The sequence below is a fragment of the Amia ocellicauda genome, chromosome 5 (genome assembly GCF_036373705.1).
Source record: "Amia ocellicauda isolate fAmiCal2 chromosome 5, fAmiCal2.hap1, whole genome shotgun sequence".
In the NCBI taxonomy this organism is placed as follows: Eukaryota; Metazoa; Chordata; class Actinopteri; order Amiiformes; family Amiidae; genus Amia; species Amia ocellicauda.
This window is the reverse complement of record NC_089854.1, coordinates 28,738,427-28,759,159: the sequence shown is the minus strand read 5'-3', so window position 1 is coordinate 28,759,159 and position 20,733 is coordinate 28,738,427. Positions and strand designations below refer to the sequence as shown.

Genomic DNA, 20,733 nt, shown 5'->3' with positions numbered 1-20,733 from the left:
TCTCCGACATGTTTTATTCAGATGTACAGAAAACAACATCAAAATGGTATATCTACTGCCGACAGGGTAGTGCAAATAAGAACATAAGAAGAACATAATAAAGTTTACAAACGAGAGGAAGCCATTCGACCCATCATGTCCATTAATATCTAAGTGATCCAAGGATCCTATCCAGTCTATTTTTAAATGTTCCCAAATCTTCAGCTTCTACCACATCGCTGGGGAGTTTGTTCCAGATTGTGACGACTCTCTGTGTGAAGAAGTGTCTCCTGTTTTCCGTCTTGAATGCCTTGAAGCCCAATTTCCATTTGTGTCCCCCGGGTGCGTGTGTCCCTGCTGATCTGGAAAAGCTCCTCTGGTTTGATGTGGTCGATGCCTTTCATGATTTTGAAGACTTGAATCAAGTCCCCATGTAGTCTCCTCTGTTCCAGGGTGAAAAGGTTCAGGTCCTCAGTCTCTCAGTAGGACTTTCCCTTCAAACCTGGAATAAGTCTGGTTGCTCTCCTCTGAACTGCCTCTAGAGCAGCGATATCTTTCTTGAAGTGTGGAGCCCAGAACTGCACACAGTATCCAGATGAGCTCTAACTAGTGCATTGTACAGTCTGAACATCACTGCCCTTGTTCTCAATTCTACACTTTTGACAATATACCCTAACATTTTTTTTGCCTTTTTTATTGCTTCCCCACACTGTTTGGATGGAGAAAGTGAGGAGTCCACATAGACTCCTAGGTCTTTCTCATGCATTACTTCTAGTTCTATTCCTCCCATAGTGTAATTATAGTGGACATTTTTGTTACCTGCATGTATTACCTTGCACTTGTCCACATTGAATTTCATCTGCCAGGTGTCAGCCCACAACTGAATATCTAAGTCCCTTTGAATAACCTGTGCTGCCGAGATTGTATCTGCTGAGCCACCTATTTTAGTATCATGTGCAAATCTGACAAGTTTGCTAACTATCCCAGAGTCCAGATCATTAATATAGATTAGAAAAAGCAAAGGCCCTAGTACTGATCCCTGTGTATTAATGTATTAATAGTTGCAGTACCGTTTTCATTCAAAACCATTATCTTTTTGTAGTCCCACCTACTTCTCCAATGTGGTCTGTGTTCAGTATGTTCCTGTCATCAGCCGCATGCCTTTAATCACTGGCATATGCTTTCAATCAAAATGAACATATGGTTCTAACTTTATTTTTTTTTTGGTACATACCTTGCTCGTTCACTTGTAAAACCTAAAATGAATTCTTCTTTAAATGCGATTGCAAGTTCGGGTCTGGAATTTGCACCAAAAAAATAAAAATAAAATGATTTCACCTTGCATGCAATCCTATTTCTCTTCATCCCTCTAACTAATGATCTGTCAACTCACATTCAGAAGGGATCAAGCATAACTATAAGGTGCATAATTGACCTCATATTAGGCTGTTACTCATTTATTTTGTGTGCTGGTGTAGTGCACCATACATGACTTTCTTTTGTACTATGTGATTTTGATATATGTCACAAGTGTAGAATTTGCAATTCCCCATCAGCTGAACTAAAATATTAACCTTTTATAGACAGACAGAATGTAGGCCTAATAGACTGATTTTGGACTTCTGTGTGTAACTATTTGCCGCATTATTTTATAGATTATGTTTTACCTATTCAAACATGTAAAGACCCTATTGTGTTTTTCCATTTACATTTTGGATTACTATATGTGTCTCAACATTTTTGTTTCCTAAGAAGGGACATTCACCTTGGTCTTGAACATTGATATCCTTGTTTGCTCACCCACCAATACACAATCCTTTATGTACTGATGTTCTTGATTCTGACAAACAATTCTGTAGGCTTTGGGTTTAGTCAGCCGTAATTAAAATATATTTTTAAGATCATGTAATCATGTAATTGTGTGAATATAGTGTTTATATTATTATAATATTTAAAAAAATGATTTTAATACAAGAATATGATTTTCACATTAATTTCATGGCATATTCCTTACTTTTGTGTAGTTTATGCAGGAGGAAGAATACCTCAGTACTGATGCTTATTGTTATATTAATTCGTTTTGAGGAGTTGCAGCTAATTGAAAACAATTGTGTTTTTGTAAGACTGATTAGTTACATATCCTCATCTTGCTTGCCAAATTAACATTTATGAAAATGCTTTCCTGTAAATTACACTGTCAAAAACAGAATTTCCCTGTTTATGCTATAAAACTACCAATGACAGATACAAATGTAATCTGAATAATTAGAAATGCATCTAATGTACAACCATACATTTTCCAGACTAGTGCTAATGATTATGAATAATAATAATAATAATAATAATAATAATAATAATAATAATAATAATAAAGTCTTCAAGTCACATTCCATTATTAAAATAACCAAAGTAAGGACAAAATACTGGAGACTACAGAATTTCAAACTCCATCATAATTGCATAATTCACCATGTAGTGAAGATTACAACTTGCATGACATTATGCTCACAATACAAGCAAACTCTTCGAGAGAATGTTTTCTTGAAGAGATTATTATTAGTAGTATTTTCTTCATATTCATATATTACATCAAGTAAGGAGCTAGATATCTGTATTACAGGATGTCCTGACAAAACTTGAAAATAAATGACAAGCCGATATAAAATATTTGAACATTGTTTGGTGTGTATTGGGAGTGAGTGAGGGAATGAGAATGAAAGTGAAATCGGTCTAACAGTTCTTAATATAAAGTTGTTTTCTAAGTAATGTATAAAGCATTTACTCACAGTTTTTTATGAACAGAGTTGCCTGCAGTTGGCAATGTAAGTTTTATAAATTTTCAGTTTAGTAAAAAAAAAAAAAAAAAATCTTTCCATCTAAAACAAGCCAGGACTACCTGAATTTCACCCTCATGAAAATCTATTTTTTCACTTCACTGATTCTAAGATAGAACAGTACTATGTATTGTGTAGATGTTTTAATTTCCAAGGAGCGAGACTTTTCCCTAAGTAGAACCTAAATCTCTTGTATCCACAATACAACACCTGGAAAAAGAAATTCTCCATTAAGCTGTTGACATAAAATCCAGGGCTTTAACAATTTTCTCAAACCATATGCTATCAAATTGCCTACTTTGTGTGCTACAGCTCCTTGTTTTAGCATAACTTAGTTGGGTGTTTTCAGGTCGTTGTGGCTCAGTGGTTTGTTAATTGAATTTTTGAACATTTTGTTTAATATGCAGCTGTTTTATGTCTATAAATAGATGACAGAAGTGAAGTGACCCAGTCTTTTCCAGTCACACTGCAGTGTTTAGGAAAAAGATTCATACCCACATAGCCCTAATCAACCTTGGTATTGACCAATGAAAATTATAAACGATTTAATGCTGCTAATATTATCTTTTTTCTAAACAACGGACTTTTATCTAGCTGTCTAGAGCATTTACATCAGCATTTAGAATACATTTGTTCAGCAAAATTGTCATTGTACCATATATTCAGTTATTATTTTAACAAACATTTTTTAAAACCAAAACTAATAGATTATATTCACGATATGAATTATAATTTAAACAATACAAATCATATTTCTTTCAAGCAAAACTTTTCTGTATCACGTCTTTCACTCTCAATACACACACTTTTGCTCTTTTGTGCCTTCAAGCATGCATTGAGTGACTACAATACTTTCTAATAGATAGCATTGGTGCCATCTCCTGGTTCTTCAATCTCTGTGCTGTAAAAGTTACCATTGCCCCAAGTTTTCAATGGGATTTGCCGAATTGAAAGGTACTTTTTCACATTTCATTATCTCTGATCTGCTTCATGACACCTGCAAATGATTTATTCATATTTTCCATTTGCCCAGTTAAATAAATAAATAAATAAATAAATAAATAATCTTCCAACAAAAGTCTTAACTCGAGACTCCACACCCCTCCTATGTTTTCTTCAAATACACCTACGTTAGGTCTGAAGTACTTAACATTTAAAGCTCTATAGTTCTCTCCTTCTTATGTGTAGATGCTGCCCAGGTGTAAAGTGTGTCAGAGAAAAGTGACTTAGCTCCCCCACACCTTGTCACCTGACTGATTGTCTAACCGGAAAGGCTTTGTCAGAGTGGATCTAGAATAATCAACAAATCAAGAGGGCAGATTCATTCCCTTGAAGAGCTTTGCTGACAAAGTCGATGGACCTCATTATCTGCGAGGTTCCCTAGCTCTGCAAACAGAAACAAGGATGATCTCCAACCCTGAGTAGAGCAACACTTTGCCTACAGCAATAGGAGGTAGAATGTGTTTCATATTATATCGATTAACCCATTGGTAATTTCATTACCTTGTCCTTACCTTGTTTTCTGTGAGAGGATACAGTTCTGCACAATGATCCTACATCTCTACATGTTTTTTCAGGTTATGTTCCATGGAATTTAATTTAATTTAAGGATTTAATTCTGCCAGTACTAGTTACTACATTTGTAAGGCCCAAGGCTGCCATCACTTTATAGTGTAACACCATCATGCTCATTTATATTTGTTACAAACTGCTTTTCAACTGTACATTCCTATTAGGTGAACAATTCTTGGCTGAAGGGATGGATTTTTCAAAGCTTACAACGAAATTAAACATAGATTTGTAGTCAAATGAACACTTGCCATATGTGAATAACATCTTTGCAACAAAAGTAATGATGTTTTATTTATGTGGCTGAGATCAGACTGCTATATTTTCAATAATGTTTTACTGTGATATCACTAAATGTGATATCAATTACAAAGCATTGTGTGCAAAGGTAGAAATTCTGTTTTCAATTTTTCCATCTCCCAGATTCATGAAGATTTTCCTTTGGTTTTCACCTGCCAGGTTATTAGTGAAAGAATTTGAGAGCAAGTTTTGGGGTGAGAGTCACATTTAAGTACTGCCACCCCTTCCACCTTGAAGAAATATGTGCTCAACTAGCATCTCTAAATACATAAATATTGGACTTCCATATTTTGGTATACCTGACATGGAAAAAGAGGATAAATGAACAGTCAAATGAATTCTGTGGGTAATTTATGCACATATGAAACAATCTTTGGCTTCACTTCAGCAAAATAATTTTTCCAATCATTGTACCTTTTCTGTATCTAATTTATCTGTTTGATCTTGTGACATTATTATTTGACACAATTTTGATAGTGCTGTGTCTGGGTTGCCCTCATTTGCTATGAGCAGGAGGACTATTTATACTTTTAAAGTAACTGTATTTATTTTTTTGTATTTATTTCTGATATCATCTGTGGTATGAAGTGAATTAAATTAAACGCCAATATCCAAATATCTATCTCAGTGTCGAAGACCTCTTTGCCACAAAAAAATATGTTCTGGAAAGTTTCCTGTTCTTGTCTATTGTTCACTGAGAGTACAGCTTCTATTGTGCTACACTCCAGACCAACCTCTTTGTACTTGAGAGATGTTAACCAAATGTGCATGTGTATAACGCAGCTTTAATAAAGTTGCTGTTTATACTAGACATTTGTAGAAATATAACTTCAGGGTGTCTTTATACATCGTGAGGTTACCTCCAAAGCCCAGTTACTAATGAAAATCACTATGGTCAGCTAAATCGAAAGTGCTGGTAACCCAAGAGCATTGTTTCTGGCTTCTTTCCCGAGTCCTCAAAACAGGGCACAATTACAACCAGATGGCTGTAATCTCTCGGACTCATTCAGCACAAAATCAGGCTGGAATTCACTTAAAAGCACCTTCAGGAAACCTCTTACCGGACCCATATTGCAACAGTACTTTTCAAAGTTTTTTTCTTTAATGCAGGTGTTGTTCAGCATGCTGATGCTAACGTCGTGCTTCTTTTTAGACCTTGGAAACCTGTGTCTATGAACTTGCTCCTCATGGAAAACAAGCATCTGTTCACAATGTTTGAGATTTCAAATTTCTGAGTGAGTGCTTCTGAAGGTAGAAAGGTCAGAGAGAGATCGAGTTTTCCCACAGCATTATGTTATCTGAATACATCAATTACCTATGCATTTTGATGGTGTATATTTTTATACCCATATTTAGAAAATTACAATAATGTACACTGTATGATCAAACTTATTTGAGCATCACAATTCATATCGGTATTTACTTTAAAGCTACACCACATTAAGATTTTTGACATTTTTCAATTTATCTGGAATTTTTCTTTTTCTGCGACACTTCATAAACTGTTTTGCAAGAATCCTCATATTATGTCCAGTTTCATCCATTGTGTTTGAGGCTGTCCACTGTGATCTGTAAGAGTTTTCCCATCTTCATCTTCTCTCTGGTATAAGATGCTTCTTCTGGAATTCTGGTATTCCACGTGCTTATTGTGAGCTCATTTCCCTCTTGTTCACTTTAGCTATCACTACACTACTATACAGGATTGTATATGATGCTTCTATCTTGGCTTTTCATTGCTGTTTCAACATTTGTCAGGGCAATGATTTCGAATATGTATGTATGTATGTATGTATGCTTGCTTGCTTTATTTGTTTATTTATTTATTTATTTAGATGTAATTAATCAAAGGAACTTTCAAGTAAAGCCAATAATAGAGACCAGGTGTCTGCAATTTCCAGGTATTTTCAACTTTAAAATATTCTAATGATCTTTCTTGTTTAGCTCTGACATGTGGTGAGTAGAGAATGTAAAAAGATTGCTTTGAAATACATAATACCGTGTACTTGACCTGTGACATGTGTGGTAGCTAGCTACCTCTTGCATTGATTTAGAAAGCCCTGGCGAGTCAGGATTTAGGCATTGAATATTCCAGTGGGTGTCAGTCTGCACTCGCTCAAATGTAGCAGGTGTGGACAAATCAGAGTTTTTCAGAGGTTACACTTGAACATCTGAAACTGAGTTTTGTTTTCCATGGACAGATTCTGATGTCAACCTGTTATTGTTTAAAATGTTCATCGTTACAAGGAATCTAAATTATTAGCATATGCTTCTGAGAGTGAAAAATAAATGCATCAAGAAGATATTTAAAAATTGAATCCTGAATCAATTCCAGTTCCATCACACTGAATTTCAGAAACTACTATGGTGATTGTTTTACCTATTACCGGATACTAACAGTTCAATAGATTTTAGAATTAGCAGACTAATGATTTACTAACACATGAAATTTGGATTTTCGGTCTTCAGCTAACCCCAAGTATAAACAACTAAGATATTCAGGTCTGAAATATTTTACACTTTCCCTTGATTATGCATCTCAATAGTGATTTTGAAGAATTAAAAATATGAGTTAAGGTAATTATTATTCATACCACTGAATCATTTCCTAAGAAATAATTACAGAGTAATCATATTCTTGGAATATGAGTTACCAGTAACACTTGTCATCTCATGGAACAATCCAGCACTTCATGATTAACCGAAGAGTGTAGAGATGGCATTTGAAGTCTCTGACATTTAAATTAGCAACTTCCAGTGAAAAATAATTTGGCATCGTCCCTCTTCTCTTTAAACATTTAGAAAACACAGCTGTTTTGTTAATGAGTATATACATTCTGATCTGTTCTTCGAAAGACCCTTGATGTATCCCTACCATCTCTTGTGTTGACAAAGATAAACAGTGAAATGGACTTAACCAAACCTCTTAATGTATGATGCTTATGATACTATGATGCTCACACTAATTTCTTCACCCCAATTTGGAATCGCCAATTACTGGTCTTGGCTCACCGATGTGACTTCCATGCTGCTCCAAGAAAGATGAGAAAAAGCATGTGTCCTCCAACATGCACGCTGTCAAAACTGCCCACTATATTTCACCCTGCAGGTCCAGAAAGTCTACCGTCCCATCTATCACTCCAAAGGAAAGGCTTGATGCAGATGGAAGTGCTAAACCCTGAAACTAGGTGCCTGAGTGTGCAGAGTACCTAGACTTCCCAATAGTACCTAGACTTGCTCAGACTAAAACTGGCTTATATTTCTCTCATAGACAAACAGTGCATGCATAGTCTTCAGGAAAATGTCCCCCTGCTTATGCTGACTGGCTACTCCAAGTTGCCCATGAGTGTGGTTGTGCCCCCCGTGATGGAGTGGCAACCCATCAAAGGCATACCTTTCCTAGCACCCTGTACCCACTGGGTACGGCTCCAGCTCACCCTGTACTGGATGTAACAGTTATTGAAAATGGATGGATGTATTAACTCAAAAACTGTCTTGGACATTGTAAAAGGTTTCTATTAATATACCATCTTTCAGCGCATTTTCTGTTCAATTAACTATGTGAGAGAATGAAAACTGGAGGCCCTGAATCCCTCAAATATCAGTTTTGTTGTATTACTTTAAATATAGGCCTGCTATACTATGAGTTGCAGGCAGAAATATAAACCATCCCTTAAACAAGGTCAATATGTTTTACTATCAGCAAAGTGAACAATTTTTTTTTTTAAATTATTTAAATAGTTTGCTTTCACTCAAATACAGATAGTATCAAATGAGAAAAGATTTTACCACAATCAAAACAAATTAAACAAATTAAAGACATTGCTTATGGCACGGGGAAAAGATTATGTTGCATTACAAGTTTCCCATAGTTGTGATTACAATTAAGTGTATTGATGCTTTTCTAACAACATGTATATCTCTGGATTGAATTGTTTCTCAAAGTAGCTTTACTGAAGATAAAAGGGGCTGAAAGCAGTGTTTACATTTTTATAACATTTTGATTAATAACCACTATAAAGAGAATGAGGAATCTGTGTCTTTTTACTGAAAACATCACCTAATCTTCTGTGTTAATCTAAAGATAATTATTCTTAAATGCGAAGGATGAAAAAAACATAAAAAAACAGTTTCAAAATCATATTTGCTTTAAACTTGGTATTGCTAAAAGAAATTACAAAAAAACTAAAAACCAAAAGAATGGTTAATGTTGATGAGACACCAAATCTGATTCCTTCACTTTTTTCCAGTTAGTTTCACCCCAGCACCACACTTGACATCATGGAAAAATTAACTTGACCGAACTGTAAAGTAGGATAGGCGCCATTTCTTTCACCCTGAGCAGTGATTCAAGGGGATTCATCATTCTAAAAATATAGTGTATATCATAGGATTCCTTGAATTCTTTCATCTCAAACCTTGTGATTCAAGTGGCATTTAAGCTGGTTTGATTAGGCTATGAAGTTGAAAAGCAGAGCGTACAGGATTAATCATCAGCTGGTTCTAATACAATGTTCAAACAATCTTGTTTTATCTGGCTTGGAACGTTACTTGGCAAAGCACTGCAATACATACTTACCTATTTACCTGGTATGTAAGTTGGCAAAAATATATGTTTTTCTTAAACAAAGCTATTATTAATTCTTAGTTACAAAAAAAAGTAACAAAAAGAGTTACAATGGAGCAACCTTGTTTACTGGTTTGTTCTTTTTGGTTTTGGTTTCAGTTTCTTGTCTCACACACTGTAGTGCCTTTTACAATTAGTTTTTAATGATTTGGGTCATGATTAATGTTAAGCTAATACTATGGTTGTAAATACACTGTGTGTGTATATGTATGTGTGGATATGTGCAATATAAATAATATTTCAGAACAATACAATAATTAAACAAAGTAAATCACCTACACTAAATCATCACAGTCCTAATAAAACAGAAACATACTTTTGAAATAACTTTGTACATCAAGATACAAACTGATATAAAAATAAACACAAGTATAATAATTGTCCACTAGACTCTCATATACCTGAGGTTAAAAATGTAAGTTGATTAAAAATGCACTTTATACAACAACTACTACTACTAATCCTAATAATAAGACAATGATACAAATAAAAATAAATATTCTATTGGAAAAAAAAATAATGTAGTACTTCTATCCGCAAATCCTAAAATATAACAGTATCAGCATTCACCAATTCCTTTTAAAACGATCAGAGAGAATGCATATGCTCTGTAGCCTCCCCATTTGAAAATGAAAGCACAGAAGTGTGGACTCACCATTCTTTCTCTCTGTGAGGGGAGGCAGCTGCTGGTTGACCTGCAAGGTAAGGTCCCGCATTTCGTCAGTGACAAAATCACATTTGGCGTGGCTCTCACCGTTGCAGTGGCCCGAGTTCTCGTCCTGAGCAGCAGTCTCCTTGGTGACTCCATTCATCACAGTGTTGGGAGAGGGCTTTGTAAGTGCCTGTTGATCCACTTTCAATGATCACAGTCCCAGTAGGTTGACAAACTGAATTCCCACTGGAAAAAAATAAAATAATAAAGTATAAAATAAAACACATACATATCTTAACACATACAAAATTAAAAAAATCTCTGAAATCAAAGGTAGAAGAACCATTTAAGCTGGATACAAGCATATTTATTTTAGATTAAACAAATTAAATTCAGTGATAATGTTTAGGCCTCGACCAAATTAAAACTTTGAAATACACATGAAGTGCAAATTACAAATCTGTACCCAATAACTGATCAATTTCCACTGCTGCTAGTAGATAAAATACTAATACAGTAAAAAATGTCAATGATTAGATTTGTTCCTGACCTTAAACTTACCCTCCAGTGACAATTTAATATTAGTCCTTGTTGGCATCAGATATTTGTTGTACAATTTAAGCAGGAGCTGAGTTTTGTAGCTGCTAACAGTATGTTTATACCTCTAAGTATCCATCTCCATACAGTCCAAAGAAAAACATGTTGTACTGGTACCTGAACTTTTACCAAGCTTTTAACTGGCAAATCAACACTGCTGAACTTGTTAAACTTAGATAAAACATCCCTGTGCCGCTGGAATAAACTAGAGAAAACTATGAATATGAAATCTGTCTATTTTGTATTTTAAAATAAACACACCAATAAAAATGAATATAAAATCTGATCACTAGTGGTATTACAAAATGAGCCCCCTGTCCTTAGTGTGATAACTGTTTTGTCTTATTTGACAGTTATAGCTTGTCGTATATTTACAGTACAGCAGGACCTATGGTTTTTTTTTTCCTTCAAATCTGCTTTCGGCCCGGAGACATTCCGCAGTGCCCAGAAAACGTTGCCTGATCACATTTTATTTACAAAGTTTAAGCCTCCGAACGTGTCTCCCTTCAAGAGCTTCTGCCAACTTATTAATTTACAGAACGTACAAAGTGCAGGCCCAGCAACGTCTTCATCCATCCATAAATATTAAACACACACAGGTCTGAATTCAGTAGCTTTCAGAGCCCCCACAGTGTGTCCGTGTGAAATATGAGGAGGGTTTCATCCTATGTTGGACAAGCCAATTCTTTTCTTTCCTGGTTCATAATTTACTGAAACAAACCCACAGGGTACTAAGTACACACATCTCTGTTATTATTAATAAACTGTGTTTGCAAAAACACTTTGATGCACAAGACCCATGATTTCTCCACTTGTCACATAAAATAACAGTGTCAGCATTTCTTGAAGGGGAATGTGCTGTTTTATTGAGAGTTCAAGATGGCAATTTTGGAGTATAAACTAATGAAATCCTTTAAAATAAAGACATATGTTTTGTATGTTTTATCTTTCCCTTTGGTCACAGTGTGTACAATTGCATACACCACTTACTATCTGGCATAAATGCTAGCAATATGCCTGAAGGGGTTAATACTATCATAGAATTAGATACATTGTATTTAAGTATTTGAATAGTCTATGGAATATTCCTAGTCAACTTTTCACCTTGGACATCCAAGAGGAATGCATTTAAGTATGACATTTACTTTCTTTAGGAGTTCTATAATGGATCTGCACCTTTTTGCTACATGTTTGGTTTACAATTCTCTTTTATTTATTTAAAATTCAAAATAGGTAAATATTTATGTATTTCAAAGTATAAGAAATGCAGCCATTCTGGTACAAAGAAATGGTAAAACAGCTTACAGGGCACAAGGCACCCCTAGTCCTCAAGGGCCACAGGTTTCATTTTAGGTTTTATCAGAGCTCCCCAGCGACTTAAGTTGTCTGATTAACTTTAAATATTAAATGTAATGGTCCTCCCAAGACTGCAAATAAAATCTTGAAAGAAAAGGTTAACAACAAGTATTTGAGACTGATACATATATTTAATTGATAAAATACTGAGATGAAGTAAATAACTGAGTATGCCAGTAGACACCAGGAGACACTGTGGCCCTCCAGGAACCAGTTGAGACCCCTGCTTTAGAATTGGATTACTTGTATTTCTGTTCTTGCTTTCATGACTTATACAGATCTCCATTCTACCTTTAGGGGCTGCAGAGAGTTGTTGACTGCCAAGATCATTTGAAAAATGCAAATACATTAGATAGGGCTCGGTTTAAAAACACCCCAAAGAGGTGCTTATAAAACTCAATAGTTTAAGGCCCATGGAAATGACATGTGCAATGCTTTACATTTAACATTTTAAGTTGTTCTAACTTTTTAGTTGAGAGAAAATGTATTACATAATTATATTTAATTATAATTGAAAACATTTGAGCACAGTAACCTTTATTAAACAATGAAGTAATATAAACTATTTTCATTGGGACATTCTGGGTGAACTCTGGGGGAAAATCTTTCAGATTACACTGCTTAGAGTCTATGGAGTTGTACATTGCCAACTGCTTGATCAAACCCAGAACCTGAACAATTTTACATAAACATATATTTCTTGATACTGCATTATCCTTCACGTGTTAGCAGATAAATAGACTTTTTCAATAAATGTTATGTTGCAAAATGAATGTAGGGATATATTAGCTTGCCCTTAATTTAAATTGGTTTAGCAGTTAGATTATGTTCTAGTCAGTGCAAGAAAAATAAAGTTTATCCATGGAAAAAAATTGATAATTGAGCAGTTCATTATTTACCCTCTCTTTTTAAGGAAGAAATGTCTTCAGCATAGTTGCTGAGAACAAACTGTGTATGTATTTATAAAAATAAGGCTTAAAACACAGCACAGAAAAAAGGATAATATTTCAATTCTGACAGGGGATTATGTCAAGAAATTGTAAATACAATGAAGTGCCTGAGAGAGTCTCTTCCAAACAAACATTCTTACATCGTGCTTCTCATTCTCCATGTTTGCTGTCCTTTTGGACAAACACCAGTTAAAGCTACAGTTAAAAAATTGAACACATTTCTGTGGTCATGAAATAACATCAGTCCAGGTTATGTGCTTGTGTTTATCTGGTTTAAATTAGGGATATCAGTAGGGCTTTCACCATTCTATAATCGTGAGACTGTTTAGTATATAATGCACAATAGTGCAACAATGTAACATTTTTTGGTGTTTAGAATGTTTAGAAAGACTTTAAAAGATCTTTAAAAATCAATTAAATCAATGTCACTCCACAATAATCTTTCAGTGTCAAATGAAGCAGAGAGCTATCATAGCAGGTTTACAAACTAAAAGAAGTTCATTTAAATATCATTCAAACTTTTGTTTTGTATTTTTGATTGGTGGTATAGGCTGTACCCAGTAGAAGTAACCTTTTACTTTAAGCTGCATCATATTCCATTATTGTTATACAAGATCCAGTATGTGTCGGCTGAGGGATTTTAAAAATAATTCTAATTTGATAATTTGCAATTAAGGAAAACAACAACATAAGGTTCATGCCATTACAGTCCTTTATTTGTGTGGTAATGTTGCATGGTGAGCGGTCCTGTATTGCTCACTCGTCTTTGATTTTGCCAAACCTTTAATCATCTCAGGGCTAATCTGATAATCAGTGTTCCTCGTTGCAACATTTAATACTCAAACACTCACTTCCAGAAAGGAGGTAGAGCGAGAGGGAGAACAACATGCTCATATATGAATTACGATATCAAAGATGATCTTTCTGATTTAAAGCATTTATCACTTTTTATTACTTTCCACAGAAAGTACTAACAAACACACACACAGACACACACAAAAACATACCTTGCATGAAAATATTCGGTTGCCCTTTGTAAATTTAATTTAACCGCAAACACGGAATGCCTTTTATTCTAAATTAAAACTGCATATCATAAAACACAGTCAAATTAAGCACTAATTGAATATTAGAAAGGTTACCCATACTTGTGCTTTGTAGTCATGCTGTATAACAGATGTGAACAGTGAAGGATATTAATCTCTACTAAATAGGGAGGTGCTAGTCAACACGCGCAAGGGAACAGTAATAGTCAGACCCTTGACATCAGACACAAGACAACATTTTATATTACGTTCAATAAAAACAAAGACATGAAGTGCAATCAGATCTTTCTTTTCTTTTCTTTTTTTATGTTCCAAGAGAATCTTTTTAATGGCATTTAAACTGATGGGCTAAACTTAAAAGTCCACCCAGGTTGGAATCCCCCAATTTATTAACTATGGTGACAGCTGGACATTAGGGAATAACTGCTGGCTTACTTATCTTCACAGCTCAAAGGAGTGCACAGAACGTGAGACTTGCGATTATGAGCTTGGAAACATGGGAGTTAGGGGTAGCCTGAGGACCAAGTACCCCAACGTACAACAATAATAATTAAAGTAAGAGCACATCTTCAAAGACATGTATTATTGCTAGATGGTATCTACACTTAGGACGATATGCTGTATTAAACCACAATTAGGACCAGACTCAAAGTCCTGCTGCAATCAAGATACAGAATTCCTCTCATTATCAGTGTCATCATTATCAATTCATACACCACTTCTTGGCAGGGCGAAGTACTCTTTACTTTCCCCCAATGAAGAAAATGTTAATGCCATGTTCATAGGCCACATTACCTGGAGGAGGATGCAAAAAAAACATTAAAAATGACCTATGGATCTTAACAGTACTTGTAATATTAGTCATTTTATCCCTGCTAGATAGCACTTCACAGTTTTATTATGCCCCTTGTGCTTTTGATTGTTTTCCTCCTTGCTCCCTTTCCCGAAGCCCTTGACTGTGACCCTACATCTTGACAGCACTTAGCTTTCACCTTCCAGGATGTAGGAAGTCACAAACTGTACTTGTGTAAATTGTAAATTGGAATTTGTAAAATGTATTTTGTATTACTATGTTTTAGTTAGATTGAATTTGTAATGATTGATGCCTTGTACTTAACTGTATTTTTGCACTTTGTTTTGCACTTATGTTGTAAGTCGCCCTGGATAAGGGCGTCTGCCAATAAATATTATTATTATTATTATTATTATTATTAATAATAATAATAATAATAATAATAATAATAATAATAATAATAATAATAATAATAATAATAATAACAAATACATAAAATATATTGCCTTCTGGACCACTTAGGTCTGACACTTAAAAGCATCACTGGACACCATCAGTAGAATTTTTCCTGATGTATAAAATACAGTAATTAAGTATTTAGATTTAAGTGGAATAAAACTATATATATCTTCATTACTATCAAGAAGCCTATGCTTTTTCTTTCATACAAGGCCACAGTCCCTTGATACTCCTAACACTTCCGTTGTTAAAATGACAAGGCAACAGACTACCTGGGTTCACTTCTGAAAGGGAAATGTAAATATCAGTTTACATAGCAACCCACAGAGGAGTGATTTTCTGATTCATATCAAACACGAGGCTGATTAGTTTCTAAGTTACACACAGACTTTTACGTTTTACAGAGTAAGCAAAAGCAGATGTGCGAGGTGGTACCTGGGCTGCAATGACCGAGATTATAATGTGTGTGAACTCCCAGTGAGTGATTTCAGTACTACACTACAACGCAGCACAATATGGAAAGGAATTCATTCAAAATCAGTAAACACATCGGAATTCTAGCACAAATCACACACGCTAAGCTATAGGGCTATAGTAGTTCTGATATTAACAAGTGTATTTTAAATAAGTTCCAATATACAGACCCTAACTGCAATAAAAAGAGAGAGGAAACAATATGTATATCTTCTGCTCAGATAAAGGTCTGGTAGGATTTTAGCCTGACTCTCCTGTATTGTAGTATTTAAAAGCAAACCAGTGTACTTTTTCAAGTAATTGAATCAGGTGCACCATAATCCTCTGAAAATACTCTAGGAATCAGTAAACTGGCAGTAATATAAGAGTGGTGGAAGAAAAATTACACACTGGTTTGTCTCGATTATAGTTTTACTAATAGAGTAATGTTTGAGGAGGCCACTGAAGTCCCTCAGTATGATCTGTATTTTAATCTTCCATTCATTATTTTACCTAAACTCTACATGTACAGCAGTGTGCTAATTATCACCACTACATTAGCTAAACACTGTGCAGTGTATTATTAGTATGGTTTAAAAAACAAACAAAACATGTTCAGAACTGTATGATTAGTATGTACAGTGAGTAACCCATGAGTGAGGAACCTTTTTTAATTGTTTGTTTCTTTTGATGACTTCGACTTAAACTGCCACAAACACTACTTCTAGTTGACTTTGAATTATGGATCCTACATGCTTTAAACAACCTAGACCTGCATTTAAAAAGCTAATTCCCAAAGAAAATGTTATAAAGTAGCATAATACTGTGGTTAGGAGAAATATCTAAACAAATAATTTCACACAGGCTTTGAAGAATACAATTGACATATTCAAGCAGCCTTGACTGTGTCAACTAGAAGAAACATAAATTAATGCAGTCTGAAATTATGAAAATTAAATCAAAGATTAAAAATAACTCAAGCTAATAAATTAAGTGGGCCAATTTTACATTTTTGAGAAACATGTATCTGTTGGACAATAATTTGTAAATCTAATGATATATTGGGATCGTTTTCAACTCTCAATATTTGTTGCACATTATTATGTAGTCTGAAGTAAAATGGTATATTTAGTAATGGAATTAATACACTTACCTCCAGGGTTAAACTCTGTTATTGTTTACCTAATACTATGACCAGACCTTGATTACATCTTACACTGTTTCTGAAAACAGTATCCAAACATGAAATAAACACGTTTATTTGACATTTTTATTTCGATCTATAGATTTGGAATTTTAATAACAATACCTAAAATTGCCACAGCATGAACCAACTTTAAACTCTGTACTGAAACTGATGTTTACAAACTGCATTGTGCTGATCTCACCAGATAATTATGCTAACGTTCACAAAACATGTAAATCATAGAAATCAGTGTTGGTTTCCGAATGATTTAGGTGGCGTCCTTTCATGGCATTTATTGTTTCAAATAATTGGACACTGATTAGCATCGCCTGGAATATGCATCGCTTTCCTTTGGACATCAAAGGGTAACAATTGAGTTAATAATTTGGACTAGCTCATCGGTGAGAAGAACAATAGAGTTTTCTGAAGAGCTGATCCCAGAGAGAATGGGATGGACCTTCAGAGGTTTGTACGTCACATCATTTTAATCTTGACCGAGGCCAGATGCCCTCCTCATTGAGAGATTATTTCAATCTTGATGCTTTTTGATCTGGAATTGCAGGCCACCAGTTGTGTTGTATCCCTGCCAGGATTATGGGAGGCTTTTAAATGTGGTCTTACATACACAGGGGGCTAGCCTAAGACTACAGACGCTAATTGTGGTTAAACTGTTAAATCAGTGTGGCGGACTCTTTCCCTTTAAGTCAAATATTAAGTAATGCTGTTCAAAGAAATCTGATCAGAATTATTGGCATTACTAAAGGGGTAATCATTTTATTAATCCCAAGGACATCTTGTATGCATGCAGATGCTTTCCGTTTAGCCGACAACACTGTTGTAAAAATATGATTGATATTTATAACAAATTATAGCAATGTCAATTCTAAGCAAAATTTGAAATGAATTAAACTAGCATAGAAAATGGAAAAACATAACCAGTAACATAACTATAACAACACCCTGTTATGTACCATTGCACACACAAAATCCTGTAGTCACTTCATACAAGTATTGACACCTGCTAGTCCAAATTCAGATGTCAGATTCAACTGTGATAACATATAAAGATTTTCAATGTGTATGCACTACTGGGCAATAATTTAATGTAAGATCAATATGGTTATGACTCCATTGATTGTGCACAGAAGGTAGAAGTTGCACAAGACAACTGACTCCTGACTCTTTTCTAAAGGATGGGAAGGAGGCAGTGAACATATTTTGGGTGTCTACTTGTTGAGAATGCTTGAGTTCTTGTATGGAGACCAGGACATGGCCAACTTTCATGTTACCTCATTAGGAAGGTCTTCATTGCTATATTATCGGAATTCCAATCAGATGAGATTCAGTCGAGTTTTTATCAGCTGCAACACTGACAGTATTAAGCTGTATTTGGGATCATTAAATGTCCAGAGCATGGAGACGCAACATCTCAAGACATCAGGAGGAGTAGGAAAAAATAAATCTATGTAAAGGATAAACAAGACACATAATATACATCAAAGGATATAAAGGAAACCCAAGGAAGGGAGGCAAGCCGAGGGAGTAAGCCAGTAGGGGCAGACATAATAGAATTTAATGAAAGTCACATTTGTGAAGTTGTTACACACAAGCTGATGAGTCTGCATTGTGTAAATCCCAGTGCACAGACTCACTTTGGTTTAGTTCTGAAACTACACCAGGCATCCAGTCAATACACAAATCAGGCCATTAGCTTCAACAATATTTAATTTGTTTTTGCAGAAGCACCTTTTTGTTTGATATGAAATACATTACTCAGGAAATTACTATTTTCTCAAAACCTTCTGCATGGTTTAAACATGCTACAGGGACTGTTACTTCTGCAGTGAGTGCAGCTACCTCCCACCTAACCAAGCACATGTCACATCTAAAAACGGAGTGTGTAAAGATTTGTTTGAAAGTAAATAGACACAGGAATAATAAAGAGATTCAGGTTTTACACACACCCCGATTTGCTGGACCAGTTATTAGATGACTTTTTAACAGAGCATTTGGCAAGATTTAGAACTTTTGCCATTCTATAATAAACAATGGCATGGCTATATTGAAAATATTTACTTAATTCTCTAAAGTGACTTATGGCAACATTGGCTACTAAATAGAATGTCATGAGTGTTATGGCGTCAGGTGCCATAGACTGTATAAATATTCTCTGTACACTTGTTTATAGGAAAACCCCATCTGGATTTGGCTAACAAAGTCAGACATGCCAGTGACCCCAGGTTTTTCTAATGGAAAATATAACACAAGTGTTTGCTAAGCTAGGATAACTAAAGCAGTCAACTATCAAATGACAGACACAAGACAATTGGAAAGCCTTAATAGACTGCAGACTCCGGAGTTTCTTTTTTTCTTTTCAACCAGTAACTGCTATGTAGGATTTTGAACAACAATCAAGATAATCCTAGCTATATAACTTTCCATTGTGATGGGATTACAAATACCTTCAGACAGTATGACTAGAACAGGAATCTCTTCCGTTAGATACTTGAATCTTGTGTACCATTTGTTTCTGCAGTGATATACTGGAAGGTTTGTACATGGCAGATGTGGAAAATAGAAATCCTTTATGTACTGTTGCATAAAGTTCCTGTTTTGTTGTCATTACATTTATCCAAGATCAACATGTGTTGTAGAAATAAGTCTTCACAGAAGGCCTGGGGTTTCTATACCGTATTGTTTTCTTTTATTAGAAAAATTAGCATTCATAACTTGTTTTTTCACTGCACCATTCATTCACTACTTCCAGTTGTATTTGGAGATTTTCCCTTGGATGAGAGAGGAGGAGGTATATCCAAGACAGCACGCAAACATCAAACAACACTGATATGGTTTCGTTTAGAAATACATCATAGGTTATTCCAGTGTGTCGAGGTATTTAGGTTCTGGTACAAAAGACGGTAAAGTTATTAATTTGGAATAAATTAAACAACCCTAACTTTTTGTTACTTCTACCTTTTTTATGACCAATTTAGTTTAGTCTAGAAAGCTGCCTAAAAGCTATTAGTGACAGCTGATGCATACAGTTCTTTACTCTAACTTATGTGAGATTAGCTATGTAAACTCATGGATAATTTTGAATTGTTAAACTTTTAAATAAATATGGACGAAGATCCAAAATCCTATAAGCGTAGTACAGGAGAGACAACAACATCTTAACTCATCTGTTTATTTTCAAAGGAAACTTTCCTGTAACCGAGTTCAGCATTCCCACTGAAACTCACCATCTGTAGAAACAAAGTCATGAAGATGGTCTTTAATTGTCTACACAATAAGACAGTAAGGTATATTTGAAGTGATTTTGACTGCCCCCATGTAACTAGCACACATAATGTAGAACTGTATCTTGAAAAAGATTAAAGCATTTGTTTTAGCTCATTCAAATGTTTTTTGTAAGTTACTCACTGCACCACTACTGTATGTTTCTGTAAATTACAGAAAGGGATGTGTATTTTTTTAATTGTATTTTTCAAAGTAAATATTTAACTCTGGCAGTGCATAGTACCAGTAGTTTGTTTCACTGTAACACAGCCAATGTGTTTATATACAAAACAACTACTGAAACAAATCTCCTGGGATTTTTTCCACTAGGTTTTTTAGGTAAGTGTTTTTTTTTTTTTTTGGTTATGTACTAGACACAACCTTTTTTCTTTTCTGGAATTGCTCCAGAAATAGTGCCAGTTTCATTGTGGATACGAGTGACTTATGAGTAGCACGGTATCATACTTAGTTATTGCCAAGGAAAACAAAGTGATAGTTGGAAATAAGAAAACTGAGAATCCGAAGAAGAGAATCTCCAGCTAAAACAAAAAGGATCCAAAATTGTAACAGAAACTGAAAATGTGATGCACAGGGGAATTGTGACAGAGAAAAAGAAGTTTGAAAGAACACAAATGGTTTTATTTAGAAATTAAAAT

General features: G+C 34.8%; 1 protein-coding gene across 4 annotated transcripts in view; it reads right to left on the bottom strand.

Moving 5' to 3' along the window:
* myocd (myocardin) overlaps nucleotides 1-20,733 on the bottom strand; it is a 148,381-nt gene that overhangs the window by 53,464 nt on the left and 74,184 nt on the right. For all 4 annotated transcript variants that reach the window (XM_066704678.1, XM_066704680.1, XM_066704681.1 and 1 more), the window contains exon 3: nucleotides 10,061-10,204. In XM_066704678.1, the coding sequence (XP_066560775.1) occupies nucleotides 10,061-10,118 (58 nt within the window). In that variant the 5' untranslated portion in view covers nucleotides 10,119-10,204. The remainder of the gene's footprint in view (nucleotides 1-10,060; nucleotides 10,205-20,733) is intronic.